At 35.1% G+C, this 13,364-nt stretch overlaps 1 protein-coding gene across 11 annotated transcripts in view; it reads right to left on the bottom strand.

The window, feature by feature from the left end:
- LOC121430484 overlaps positions 1 to 13,364 on the bottom strand; it is a 152,613-nt gene that overhangs the window by 89,456 nt on the left and 49,793 nt on the right. For all 11 annotated transcript variants that reach the window (XM_041627754.1, XM_041627753.1, XM_041627755.1 and 8 more), the window contains exon 8: positions 141 to 292. In XM_041627754.1, the coding sequence (XP_041483688.1) occupies positions 141 to 292 (152 nt within the window). The remainder of the gene's footprint in view (positions 1 to 140; positions 293 to 13,364) is intronic.

Genomic DNA, 13,364 nt, shown 5'->3' with positions numbered 1-13,364 from the left:
TCATGAACAGTTGTACTCATCAACTCTCTATGGAAACAGGAGTTTGGAATGGGAATGAGAGACCATACAAGTAGACCTAGAGGGGTTAACGTTTCTTTGCAAAATAAAAAATTAAAAAATAAATAATTCTAAACCATCACCTTTCCCTTTTCAAACTTCTGCTTCCGTTTTGATCGAAGCAGTAACCTCGGTCCCGTGTCTCCTCTCTCTCCATAGAGCGTGATGTAAACATCCGCCTCCGTTGATGCATTCCAATAGTTACCCGTCGTCACAGATACCTGATAAAGAACCACTGGAAAAAAAGGGGTAAAATGTAATATAATAAATCGTTAACTACATGTATGGGTTTGACGAAAATGATTTTGCAATTACTCTACATTGTGTAAACATAACGCAAACAATAATGATAATAGTTACATTTATATAGCGCTTATTACACTTTGTTTCTAAGCGCTTTATATTGTAATCATTAATACCCTAGTCATCGGATCCTTGCATGCCCTCACACAATGTATGCACTCTCTCTACACCCTGGGGAGCATTCCAACAAGAGTTCAAAGACTCAATTGCTAGGCACACTACATAGGTTTTTGCATCCTATCGCGTATCAATTTGACACCTGGGTGGAAAGTGGCAAAGTGTGGATTGATGCCTTGCCAAAAAGGACGCTAGGCCACGGTGGGATTCGAACTTACGACCCTCTGATTGCAAGGCGAGAGTCAGAACTGCTACACCATGATGCTTTAAGAACACAATGAATGTAAATACAAATTAAAATTTAAATAACATGAATAAAATAATGCAAAGGCATTGTTACAATGAGATCTACATATATGCATTGCTCTTTGATTTTTTTTGGCTCCATATTACAGACATACATGTATTCTTCCAAATGTCCGTCTTGGAAGATTTCATACAACTTTCATTTTCTTCTGAAAAAAAATGGACACATTTAGAAAGTGATTTCTTTTACATGTATCATTTGTACAGATCAGGTTAAAAAGACTTGTGGTTGATCCGATAAAACTCAACAATACGGAAATCAATCACAATGCCATTTTGTTAGCACAGAAGAGCATACTCAATTGTCAAGAGAACAATAGATCCGTCATCATAATTATCTAGAAAACATTTTGAACAAACATTCATTTTGTATAATGACGTTGATGGTTTTCCATAGTTGAGGATCAACTCAATCCCAAGACTTTGTACAATGGGGACAGATGTCATTTTGATCCTATCATTATTACAAGTTAATTGTCTTCATACTTCTCTACTACATAAAAGTGTAGATATTTTTTTTTTCTCTTTATACATGAAAGATACCTTCACATCTACTGTAGATGGCTCAATATGTACACGTACGATTTGGTGCCCAAACTCTGCAGCGGTCCCTTTTTTGGTTCAATTTTTTTGGGATATTTTTCACAACTTACCAGTAGCGTACCTAGGATTTTCCACGGGGGGGGGGGGGGGGCAAAATCGTCCACCAAAAAATTTGACCAAAAAAGTCTTCAACCACAAAGGATTTCATGCAAGAAAAAAATTTAATAGTAACATTAAACAAGTGGAATGCCTCTGGCCGTCTCACCTGCATCACGCGGTTTAATATAGCAGCAGTGCTGACTTTGAATACTACTCTAACTCACACAAGATGTTCAGTGATACATGGTTACTCTTATGTCCACTTTTTATGAACTAGACCAATAAACTTACAGAGATATGATGGTTATTCAACAAAAAACCCCAACATGGCCAAAGTTCATTGACCTTACATGACCTTTGACCTTGATCATGTGACCTGAAACTCGAACAGGATGTTCAGTGATACTTGATTACTCTTATGTACAAGTTTCATGAATCAGATCCATTAACTTTCAAAGTTATGATGGTAATTCAACAGATACACCCAATTCGGCCAAAGTTCATTGACCTTTGACCTTGGTCATGTGAACTGAAACGCGCACAGGATGTTCAGTGATACTTGATTACTCTAATGTCCAAGTTTAATGAACTAGACCAATAAACTTTCAAAGTTATGATGGTAATTCAACAGATACCCCCGATTCGGCAAAAGTTCATTGACCCTAAATGACCTTTGACCTTTATCATGAGACCTGAAACTTGCACAAAATTTTCAGTGATGCTTGATTACTATTGTGTCCAAGTTTCATGAATCAGATCCATAAACTTTCAAAGATATGATGGGAATTCAACAGATATCCCCAATTCGGCCAAAGTTCATTGACCCTAAATGACCTTTGACCTTGGTCATGTGACGTGAAACTCATGTAGGATGTTCAGTGATACTTGATTAACCTAATGTCCAAGTTTCATGAACTAGGTCCATATATTTTCTAAGTTATGATGACATTTCAAAAACTTAACCTCAGGTTAAGATTTCGATGTTGATTCCTCCAACATGGTCTAAGTTCATTGACCCTAAATGACCTTTGACCTTGGTCATGTGACATGAAACTCTGATAGGATGTTCAGTAATACTTGATTAACCTCATGGCCAAGTTTTATTAACTAGGTCCATATACTTTCTAAGTTATGACGTCATTTCAAAAACTTAACCTCAGGTTAAGATTTGATGTTGACGCCGCCGCCGCCGCCGTCGGAAAAGCGGCGCCTATTAGTCTGGTCTGTTAGCGTCAAAAATGCCCTACTTGTGGACACGGTGGACAAAAGCATGATTTTTTCTCCAGACCTTTGTTTATGTATAAGAATTAAGAATGGGGTATGCTCCAAAAAATCTGGCTGCAGGAACAGTGAAAAAATGGGTGAAAATGTCAGAATTTATGAGTTCAGATTTGTCTGATATATAGACTAGCGCTAGTGCAAAACTCAATAGCAGTGCATTATTTTGCATTGGATTAGTTCTTGAATTCAGACCCTTTTTGAACAGATCTTCTGTTTGTCCTCGCATCTCAATGCACCAAGTATCTGAATGAAGATGCTAACCAAGCCGACGGGTGACGGTGGAGGGGGTTGAATGTTGGTGTGTATGTACATATTTTGGTCTTGGGGTAAAGGTGTGCAAGACACATTTTTTGCATGTGTTGGAAATTGTGTTGCCATGGTAACAGTGTATTATTGCAAAAATAAGGTAAAAATCTTGCAGTTAGAACCAGTTCCTCTGTTTTTAACCGATTCTCATGAAATTTGGCACACACATCGGTCTTGAGGTAAAGATGTCTAAGACACACTTTTGTGTGTCTTTCAGAAATCTTGTTGCCATGGTAACAACATATTATCTGGTGAAAATTGGGGAAAAAACCTTACAATTCAAACTGTTTCATCAGTTTTCAATCAATTTTCATGAAATTTGGCACACACATTGGTATTGAAGTAAAGATGTACAAGGCACTTTTTGTGTGTGTTTCCAAAATTGTGTTGCCATGGGAACAACATATTATATGGCAAAATTTAGGTAAAAACCTTGCAATTTGAACTATTTCATCAGTTTTTTTTTTAACCAATTCTCATGAAATAATTATGGCTCACACATTGGCCTTGAGGTAAAGATGTGCAAGAACCTTTTGTCAGAGAGTGCATTGCCTTGGTAACCACATTTAGCCAGAAATATGGGGAAAACTCATTGTGGATCAGTCTACCTCTCAGTTTTCAGCCTGTGCTCATAAAAGTTGACACAAATATTCATTTTGGGTAAAGATTCATATTCAGTATTAAAAGGGAATCAAGCCTTGGTCATAATGTTGTGTGCATGGAAAAGGAGGAAAATAAGAATGGTGAAAGTTTTAATCGGACAAGCAAAATATAGTTATGGCTGCTTTAAAATTAAGATCCCTAAGGCTACACGTATGTAGAATTCAAATTGGTAACTGGGTAAGTAAATTATGACAAGGGGTGGGGCCGCAAGGACAACTTTCCCATAAGACTAGTAGTTATCAGGATTTTTGGTTTTCTCCTAAATCCCTATTCCATTGGGGCCGTAGTATAAACCCGGTAGTATGTTTTATGTCCTCATGAAAGAAAGATATAATTTGAAGTAAAACTTTTGAAAAAAGAAATTTTAGCTAATTAATTATTCCAGTGCATGGAAGAGTGGTCCTTGCCTTCTTAAATCACTGTGACATCACATATGCGGTCAATTTGAAGTCTTCATGGGTATAGTGATTACCAATGTTTATAAGTTTAATATGTTATTTTTAATATATATATATTTTAATATATATATTTGTTATGGTTTGTCCGATATTGTTCAAACTTTGACCTATAAACTTGTCTGATTTTTCATTTTCCTCTAAAAACAAGTGTTTATTTGGGTTTGAGTCCCCTTTATAATGTCATATAATAGTGCAGGGTATTAATCACCTTCAATAATATTTATAGGCTTTTTTGGGGGCGGAGAAGGTCCTTAAAAACTGACAACATAAAAATATAGAAGGTTAAAGGCCATGACCATGAGGAACTTTAACACTCTTAAAAATCACCCCTTACATTTTTTATTTGGGGGGGGGGGCTTTAGAAACTTGCCACATAAAGATTAAAATGAAATTATAACGACTAGGAACTTAACCCCCCCCCAAAAAAAAAAGGGAAATCCTTTACACTTCAGCATATTAATTTAAAGCCTCAAACATTCTGCTTTGAAAAAAAAGTTTCCGGTGTCCAATTAATCAATGTTTTATTTGAAGCATGAAGCAGGGGCTGTCACAGAAATATACTGAAAAAAATTAAATGAAAGAAAATATGAGGCTAAAATCTATTGTGCACTTAGGTATATTTTTGATATGGTATGTTACTGAGTCATGGATTTGCAAGTGAATTTCTAAAACAAATGCAGATATTTTTGTATATATTTATATTTCTATAATAATTAGTTGCATGATTAAAGGTACACTTTAAAATATGTCAGAAAAAATATACTTAAAGAGAGACAGGAAACAGAAGGAGATGGAATGGTGAAGCTCAAAATCAAGAGTGATGTGAAAGTTAAAAAGAAAGAGTAGGAACGGAATATGGATAAAAGACTGAGTAGGAGAATATAAATAAACAATGGTTAATTGGGTACTGTAAATTTTTTTTTATCAAATCAGAATGCATTAAGCTTCAAATGAATGGTCTGAAGTGCAAAGGACTCTTCTTATATACCTTTGGAGGGGGGGGGGCATTTTCTGCTAAAAAGTATTATCAGCCCCCTATTTTTTCGGGGGGGGGGGTTAATTTCCTAGTCATAATCCTTTAACTGTAATTTTAGTGAGGTCATTTTCTAAAGACCCACCCCCAAAAAAAAGAGTAATGTCTAGCTTTAAAAATGCATTGACCCCTGACTGAGGGACAAAGGTGTAGACTGGTTTGAGCATGGGGAAGTAGAACTAAAAGTGGTATGGGGAGGGGTGCACATCTTGGGGAGGTGGAACTAAGGTTTGGAAAATCAGCTGTTGAAAGTAGAAGGGGTACACATTTTGTTTTGCTTGCCAGTGTTGGAACTCCTCTGCTTCAGCAGAAGGTTTCATATTCACCCAGTGTACCTCCAGCCTATATGCCCTTAAGGGGATGCGTTTTTTTAAGAGTGTTTATCATTCTTATGTTTCTAATGGCCACTGCCTTTAACCTTCTTTGAAGTCAGATTTAAAGGACTAATCCTGCCCCTTCCCCCCAACCCAGAAATATTAATGAAGGTGATTAATACCCCCACATTCTAATACAGAGAAGACATTTAGAATTTAATATGAATCCTTACCCTAAGATGAATATTTCTTCCAATTTTTATGAGCACTGACTAAAAACAGGGGAAGAAGTTTGATCCACAAGTTTTCCTACATTTCTGGCTATCATATGTGGCTACCCTGGTAATGCACTCTCTGACAAATGCAAAAAAAAAGGTTCTTGCACATCTTTACCCCAAGGCCAATGTGTGAGCCAAATTTCACGAGAATTGGTTCAAAACTGATGAAGTAGTTCAAATTGCAAGGTTTTTACCTAAATTTTGCCATATAATATGTTGTTCCCATGGCAACACAATTTTGGAAACACACACAAAAAGTGCCTTGTACATCTTTACTTCAATACCAATGTGTGTGCCAAATTTCATGAAAATTGATTGAAAACTGATGAAACAGTTTGAATTGTAAGGTTTTTTCCCCAATTTTCACCAGATAATATGTTGTTACCATGGCAACAAGATTTCTGAAAGACACACAAAAGTGTGTCTTAGACATCTTTACCTCAAGACCGATGTGTGTGCCAAATTTCATGAGAATCGGTTAAAAACAGAGGAACTGGTTCTAACTGCAAGATTTTTACCTTATTTTTGCAATAATACACTGTTACCATGGCAACACAATTTCCAACACATGCAAAAAATGTGTCTTGCACACCTTTACCCCAAGACCAAAATATGTACATACACACCAACATTCAACCCCCTCCACCGTCACCCTTCGGCTTGGTTAGCATCTTCATTCAGATACTTGGTGCATTGAGATGCGAGGACAAACAGAAGATCTGTTCAAAAAGGGTCTGAATTCAAGAACTAATCCAATGCAAAATAATGCACTGCTATTGAGTTTTGCACTAGCGCTAGTCTATATATCAGACAAATCTGAACTCATAAATTCTGACATTTTCACCCATTTTTTCACTGTTCCTGCAGCCAGATATTTTGGAGCATACCCCATTCTTAATTCTTATACATAAACAAAGGTCTGGAGAAAAAATCACGCTTTTGTCCACCGTGTCCACATAATTCCGCTAACTGACCAGACTATATAGTCTCACTTTGCTTCGCAGGTGAGACAAAAAAGGATCTTCAACTTCTTGTTAGCGGGGATAGGTCCCTTGCATAGATTGTGAGTCGTCAGGGAGTGGGGGCAGTCTGCCGCACCTACCCCTTCCCCCCATAGGTATGCTAGTGCAACTTACTGTCTAAATCAGCAACATTTATAGCTTTAACTTGCAATGAATGGGGTTGTTCTAGGGCTCTTTTTTGAGCTTTTGGGGGCTAAGTCAACCTGAGCCCCTTTTTCCTGGTCTACACAGTGCCCTTGTCTGTGCATACGAGAGACTGCACAATTCTTATCAAAGAAGACGTGCAATGTAATAAAAAATTTACATCTACAACTCAGAGAAATATTAGTAGACATATATATTCATTGATAAATCTGATTTTAAATGGTGAAAATAATCAACTTCAGACATTTCACTAAAATCCAAAAGGCTTCAAAGTTCACTTTCCCTGATCAAAATCCATGTCTTGTGTTTGATGTGTAGTCATGCAAAGACATGGAAGACCATTTTGTTTTCAATCTAAAAATCGTCTGAATAATGGCCAGTCAAACTCCAGATTTAATCTGAATCGTAAAGATTTATTTTAGAATCTCAAAGGATTTGACTCAAAATCATAAAGCTTTAAATTCATTCAAAATCCACCGATCAGCAGGTTACTATTCAGAGCTAAATTTTTGATTTTTGTAAAAATAGCAATAATAATATTGGTGAAGGTTTAATGAAAATCCATCAAGGATTAAGATAGTTATTAGAATTTTAAATTTTGGATTTGTGACATTATAAATGAACAGCTGCCACATATGTTATGTAAAATTTATAAAATGAATAAATTTCCATTTTTTATGGTTACTGATGACTTATCTTTGTTTTCTAATTAGGAACGGTTGTGAAATAATTTTTCTATTGATATACATGTACTGAAGGTACAATAAAAAACATTTTCAATTTTCTGAGAAAATGACCTTTCATTAATTATTTTTCAAATGATATGTAGGAAATCTGCTCGCATTTATGACGTCACAAATCAAATGATTGAAATTCTGAAAATTCCCTGATGCATTTTTTTCACTCTTCTGCAATATTTATTCTCATTTTTCCTGCTTTTTTTTACAAAAAAACTTTTTGTCAGGGTGAACTTCCCCTTTAAATTAAGAATCCCACTTTCTGACTATCAATTACAACGTGTCTAGAATTCCAAACAAACCCTGAATTCCCAATAAATCACATATCATACTCTCTATCTGATGCCAGCCCATGCATTCTACCGTGTGCACTTTGCGTGAAAGCAGGCTACTCACGTTTCCTCCTATACTGTATAAACTCACTGAATATTTAAAGGCCGCAAATTGGCAGTAGAGTCACGTTGTCGAGGTATAATCAGAGACGGGTATTTAACTTAAAACGGGTATGCGGGTGATGGATCTACTGTTGGCAAATTCAGCTATGCCCATTTTTATTGCAAGTTGTAGTAAAAAATAAGTTTGGGAATTTATCACCTAGGGTCTTGCCTTTTGCTATATCCCAGCAAAAAAGGAGATCTATTTGATTAGGTGTAGCCAGGAAGGGAAGGGGGATTTCTCCTTTTTTCTTTCTTTTTTGGAAGGGGCAACAGATGTAGAAGCATGGAAACAGACCTAAAGACATCACAGTACTACTTGAGCAGGGAATTTCAGAGAAAGTCCTTACAAAAGGAAATATCTATTATGCTATCACAGATTTTTAATAGTTGGATGAGGTTCTGATAATGTTTACAAGAGCTTTTAATGATGCAAAATACAGAACAAAAGAAAATTTTGTTACTTCGCTGAAAAAATCCCCAAATAATTCAAGCACACGACATGTACCTAGGCATATGATTGATTATAAGGTGTAAATCTTGTGACAAAATGCGTGCTTGTTTCATGGTAATCAAGTTCATGATCATAACATGCTTGTCTTGATTTGGTTACTGGCTAACTAGAATCATTCATTGACAACATCATCAATACATTATGCAAATCAAGTTCACAGTATTAAAGTAGAAGCAATACAAAATGTACACCTCTTCAGAACCACTACCCCAGTGACAAGCTGAATACCCCCCCCCCTCCCCCTCCCCGAGCCCATATCTACAGGGTATATAAGAGAGAAAATGAAGGAATGGTTCAACATCAAAACAAATGTATGGGAATAGAATCAACGTCGAGCTTAACTGTCTTTATAAAATCATCCATTACATTCTCTGTCACTCACGTGAAGCCTAACAACCGAACAACACACCCGCAAGCTGCACAAATAAAATCAATTTAATTCATTGCCGCTACTGCTGACCCATATATAACTTATGCACGGCTGCTTGAAGCATTTGATGAGACGTTATATGTAGTCGCTCTTTACATTTGTTGTATTTGATTAATCTGATCATGTTGACACACCGAACAGCATGGAAAGACACCTGGATTTGAAGATGCAACTCTTTTCATTTTGAATAGATTTTTCATATTTGATAAAAACGCAAGAGCTTGTAAAGTACATAGAAATAGCCGTGAAGAGTGCAAGTTTACATGAAATTATTAAGCATTGTCCAGTAGCATTCATTTTCCTTTTTTTATAGGTCCCTCATTTTAATTTTCATATGTTAACTATAACCTGTAACTTTCAATTATTTCATTATCAAAATGTGTTTGAAACTATTAAAATAATAATACATTGTATTTATATAGCACTTAATACATGGTGTTTCTAAGCGCTAATATTTACTGATCACTTTTCCATAACATTATTTGTAACTGAAGTATCTTATATGATGTTTATTCTGCTTTGTTTATTACATGTACATGTATGATTTATATGTTACCATATTTATTATCTGAAAGTGAAAAAAAAAAATTGAATTTCCCCCTCCTCCTATGTCTTTCTACAGTTTTACCCTCTCCTCTAATCCTATTCGTTTCCTCCCCCCCCCCTTCCTCACTGATAGTCTCCTCTCCATTCTCTTCCTCTTTCATCTCAAAGTTTAAAATTTACGTTAATTTCAAAATCAACCATATAGACCTACAATCCTATCTGGGGCCCGTTTCACAAGGCTGTTCGTAAGTTGGGAGCGATTTTAAGAACGACTTGTGATCCTACATGTATCTTGCGGCAAATGATGTTCACCATTATATGTTGGTGATTATTTAGCACGTAAGAGAGGATCACCAGTCGTTCTTAAAGTCGCTCTTGACTTTAATACGAACAGCTTTATGAAACACCCACCTGGTAAGAAAGATCATTTGCAAGTGGATAGTCTCCTCTCCATTTTCTTCCCTTTTTCCTCAAAAGTTAATATTTACATTAATTTCACAATCACCCTGAACCATATACACCTACGATGCTGTCTGGTGGTAAAAATCATTTGGAAATGCATAGTCTCCTCTCCATCCTCCTCCCCTTTCTCCTCAAAAATTAATATTTACATTAATTTCAAAATCAACTATATCCTGTCTGGTGGTAAAGATCATTTGCAAATGCATAGTCTCCTCTCCATCCTCCTCCCCTTTCTCCTCAAAAATTAATATTTACATTAATTTCAAAATCAACTACATGTATATCCTGTCTGGTGGTAAAGATGTGTGTGTGTGTGTGTATTGAGTTTTGTCAGACGTGTATCAATCAGATATGATTATTTACGTCTGGGACCGACCTTTAACATCACCATCCGAAAGACGTGACCAGGGCATTTGCAAATGCATAGTCTCCTCTCCATCCTCCTCCCATTTCTCCTCAAAAATTAACATTTAAATTAATTTCAAAATCAACTATATCCTGTCTGGTGGTAAAGATCATTTGCAAATGCATAGCCTCCTCTCCACTCTCCCCTTTTCCTCAAAAGTTAATATTTACATTAATTTCACAATCAACCATATACACCTACAATGCTGTCTGGTGGTAAATATCATTTGAAAATGTATAGTCTCCTCTCCATCCTCCTCCCTTTCTCCTCAAAAATTAATATTTACATTAATTTCAAAATCAACTATATCCTGTCTGGTGGTAAATATCATTTGCAAATGCATAGTCTCCTCTCCATCCTCCTCCCATTTCTCCTCAAAAATTAATATTTACATTAATTTCAAAATCAACTATATCCTGTCTGGTGGTAAAGATCATTTGCAAATGCATAGCCTCCTCTCCACTCTCCCCTTTTTCCTCAAAAGTTAATATTTACATTAATTTCACAATCAACCATATACACCTACAATGCTGTCTGGTGGTAAAAATCATTTGAAAATGCATAGTCTCCTCTCCATCCTCCTCCCTTTCTCCTCAAAAATTAATATTTACATTAATTTCAAATCAACAATATCCTGTCTGGTGGTAAAGATCATTTGCAAATGCATAGTCTCCTCTCCATCCTCCTCCTCCCATTTCTCCTCAAAAATTAATATTTACATTAATTTCAAAATCAACTATATCCTGTCTGGTGGTAAAGATCATTTGCAAATGCATAGCCTCCTCTCCACTCTCCCCCTTTTTCCTCAAAAGTTAATATTTACATTAATTTCACAATCAACCATATACACCTACAATGCTGTCTGGTGGTAAAAATCATTTGAAAATGCATAGTCTCCTCTCCATCCTCCTCCCTTTCTCCTCAAAAATTAATATTTACATTAATTTCAAAATCAACTATATCCTGTCTGGTGGTAAAGATCATTTGCAAATGCATAGTCTCCTCTCCATCCTCCTCCCTTTCTCCTCAAAAATTAGTATTTACATTAATTTCAAAATCAACTATATCCTGTCTGGTGGTAAAGATTGTTGTTGTTGTTGTTGTTGTTTTAGCTTATACAGCGCGTGTCATTCAGTAGTGAATATTTGCGCCAGAGTGGAGATCATTTGCAAATGCATAGTCTCCTCTCCATCCTCCTCCCATTTCTCCTCAAAAATTAATATTTACATTAATTTCAAAATCAACTATATCCTGTCTGGTGGTAAAGATCATTTGCAAATGCATAACCTCCTCTCCACTCTACCCCTTTTTCCTCAAAAGTTAATATTTACATTAATTTCACAATCAACCATATACACCTACAATGCTGTCTGGTGGTAAAAATCATTTGAAAATGCATAGTCTCTTCTCCATCCTCCTCCCTTTCTCCTCAAAAATTAATATTTACATTAATTTCAAAATCAACTATATCCTGTCTGGTGGTAAAGATCATTTGCAAATGCATAGTCTCCTCTCCATCCTCCTCCCTTTCTCCTCAAAAATTAATATTTACATTAATTTCAAAATCAACTATATCCTGTCTGGTGGTAAAGATCATTTGCAAATGCATAGTCTCCTCTCCATCCTCCTCCCATTTCTCCTCAAAAATTAATATTTAAATTAATTTCAAAATCAACTATATCCTGTCTGGTGGTAAAGATCATTTGCAAATGCATAGCCTCCTCTCCACTCTCCCCTTTTTCCTCATAAGTTAATATTTACATTAATTTTACAATCAACCATATAGGCCTACGATGCTGTCAGTTGAGAAAAATCATTTGCAAATGCATAGTCTCCTCTCCATCCTCATCCCCTTTATTCTAAAATGTTAATATTTACATTAATTTCAAAATCAACTATATCCTGTCTGGTGAGAAAGATCATTTGCAAATAAACTGTTTCATTGACAATTCATCATTTTCAATACAAGTATTCATCAATAAAGCATTAATTAGAATTTAGCAAAAAACATCCATTATATTAATCAGAGCCTTGGAGTTCAATATCAATCATTGAATGTTTGTGCTCTTTAAAGACACAGACTCCATGAACAAGCTGATTGACATAATTTAAAATGGCATTAGGATTTCTTTTTCAAAAAGCTTTTCTGCAAAAATGAACTACATGTCAGCCTTTCCATTGTGACTCGCATGACATTTACACAAAATTACAACTTCTTAAGGTTAATTTCTTGAAAATAGTATATCACGGACTTGTTTTTCCTATTTATTTCAAAATATTGATTAAACACATTGTACAAGAATTTTTGATTTACAGTCATTTTTGTTAGAGATATGTTTCAAGTGACTTGTGTGATGCGACACTATTGAAAAGAAACCTTGCAAAATATAACTTGAATTGACATTTGAAAATGGAATTTAATTTTGATTTGGTTAGGATGTTTATTCACACTTGAATTTAAATATTGAATTGAACTTCGATTCAAATTTGAACAATTTAGATTTGAATTTAAATTTCACATCAGATATGAATAAGAATTTTCATTTTAAATCCATATTTGGAAACAAAGTTGGATTTAAATTTAAGCTTGAATTTGAGTATGAAATATGAATATCAGTGTGGGAATAACAGAATTGAAATTTATATTTGGAGGGGCTCGGGATTTGGATTTCAAAATTGAAAAGGAGACTTGAAAGAAAATTCAAACTCTATTTTGCATATGTACAGTATGTGAATTAAAATAAAGATTTGAATTTTATTTTGAATATTACTTTCTTTATATAAATCTTAACAAAAATTTGAATTTAAAAATGGATTTGAATTTTAAAAGAAACTTGAATCTAAAATTTAAATGTAAATTGGAATTGGAATCTGATTCTAAAACTGGATATGGATTTGGATTTGAATTTGA

This window comes from Lytechinus variegatus, chromosome 17, assembly GCF_018143015.1.
Source record: "Lytechinus variegatus isolate NC3 chromosome 17, Lvar_3.0, whole genome shotgun sequence".
Classification (NCBI taxonomy): Eukaryota; Metazoa; Echinodermata; class Echinoidea; order Temnopleuroida; family Toxopneustidae; genus Lytechinus; species Lytechinus variegatus.
Note: the sequence above shows the minus strand (reverse complement) of the source record. Positions and strands in the feature narration are given on the sequence as shown.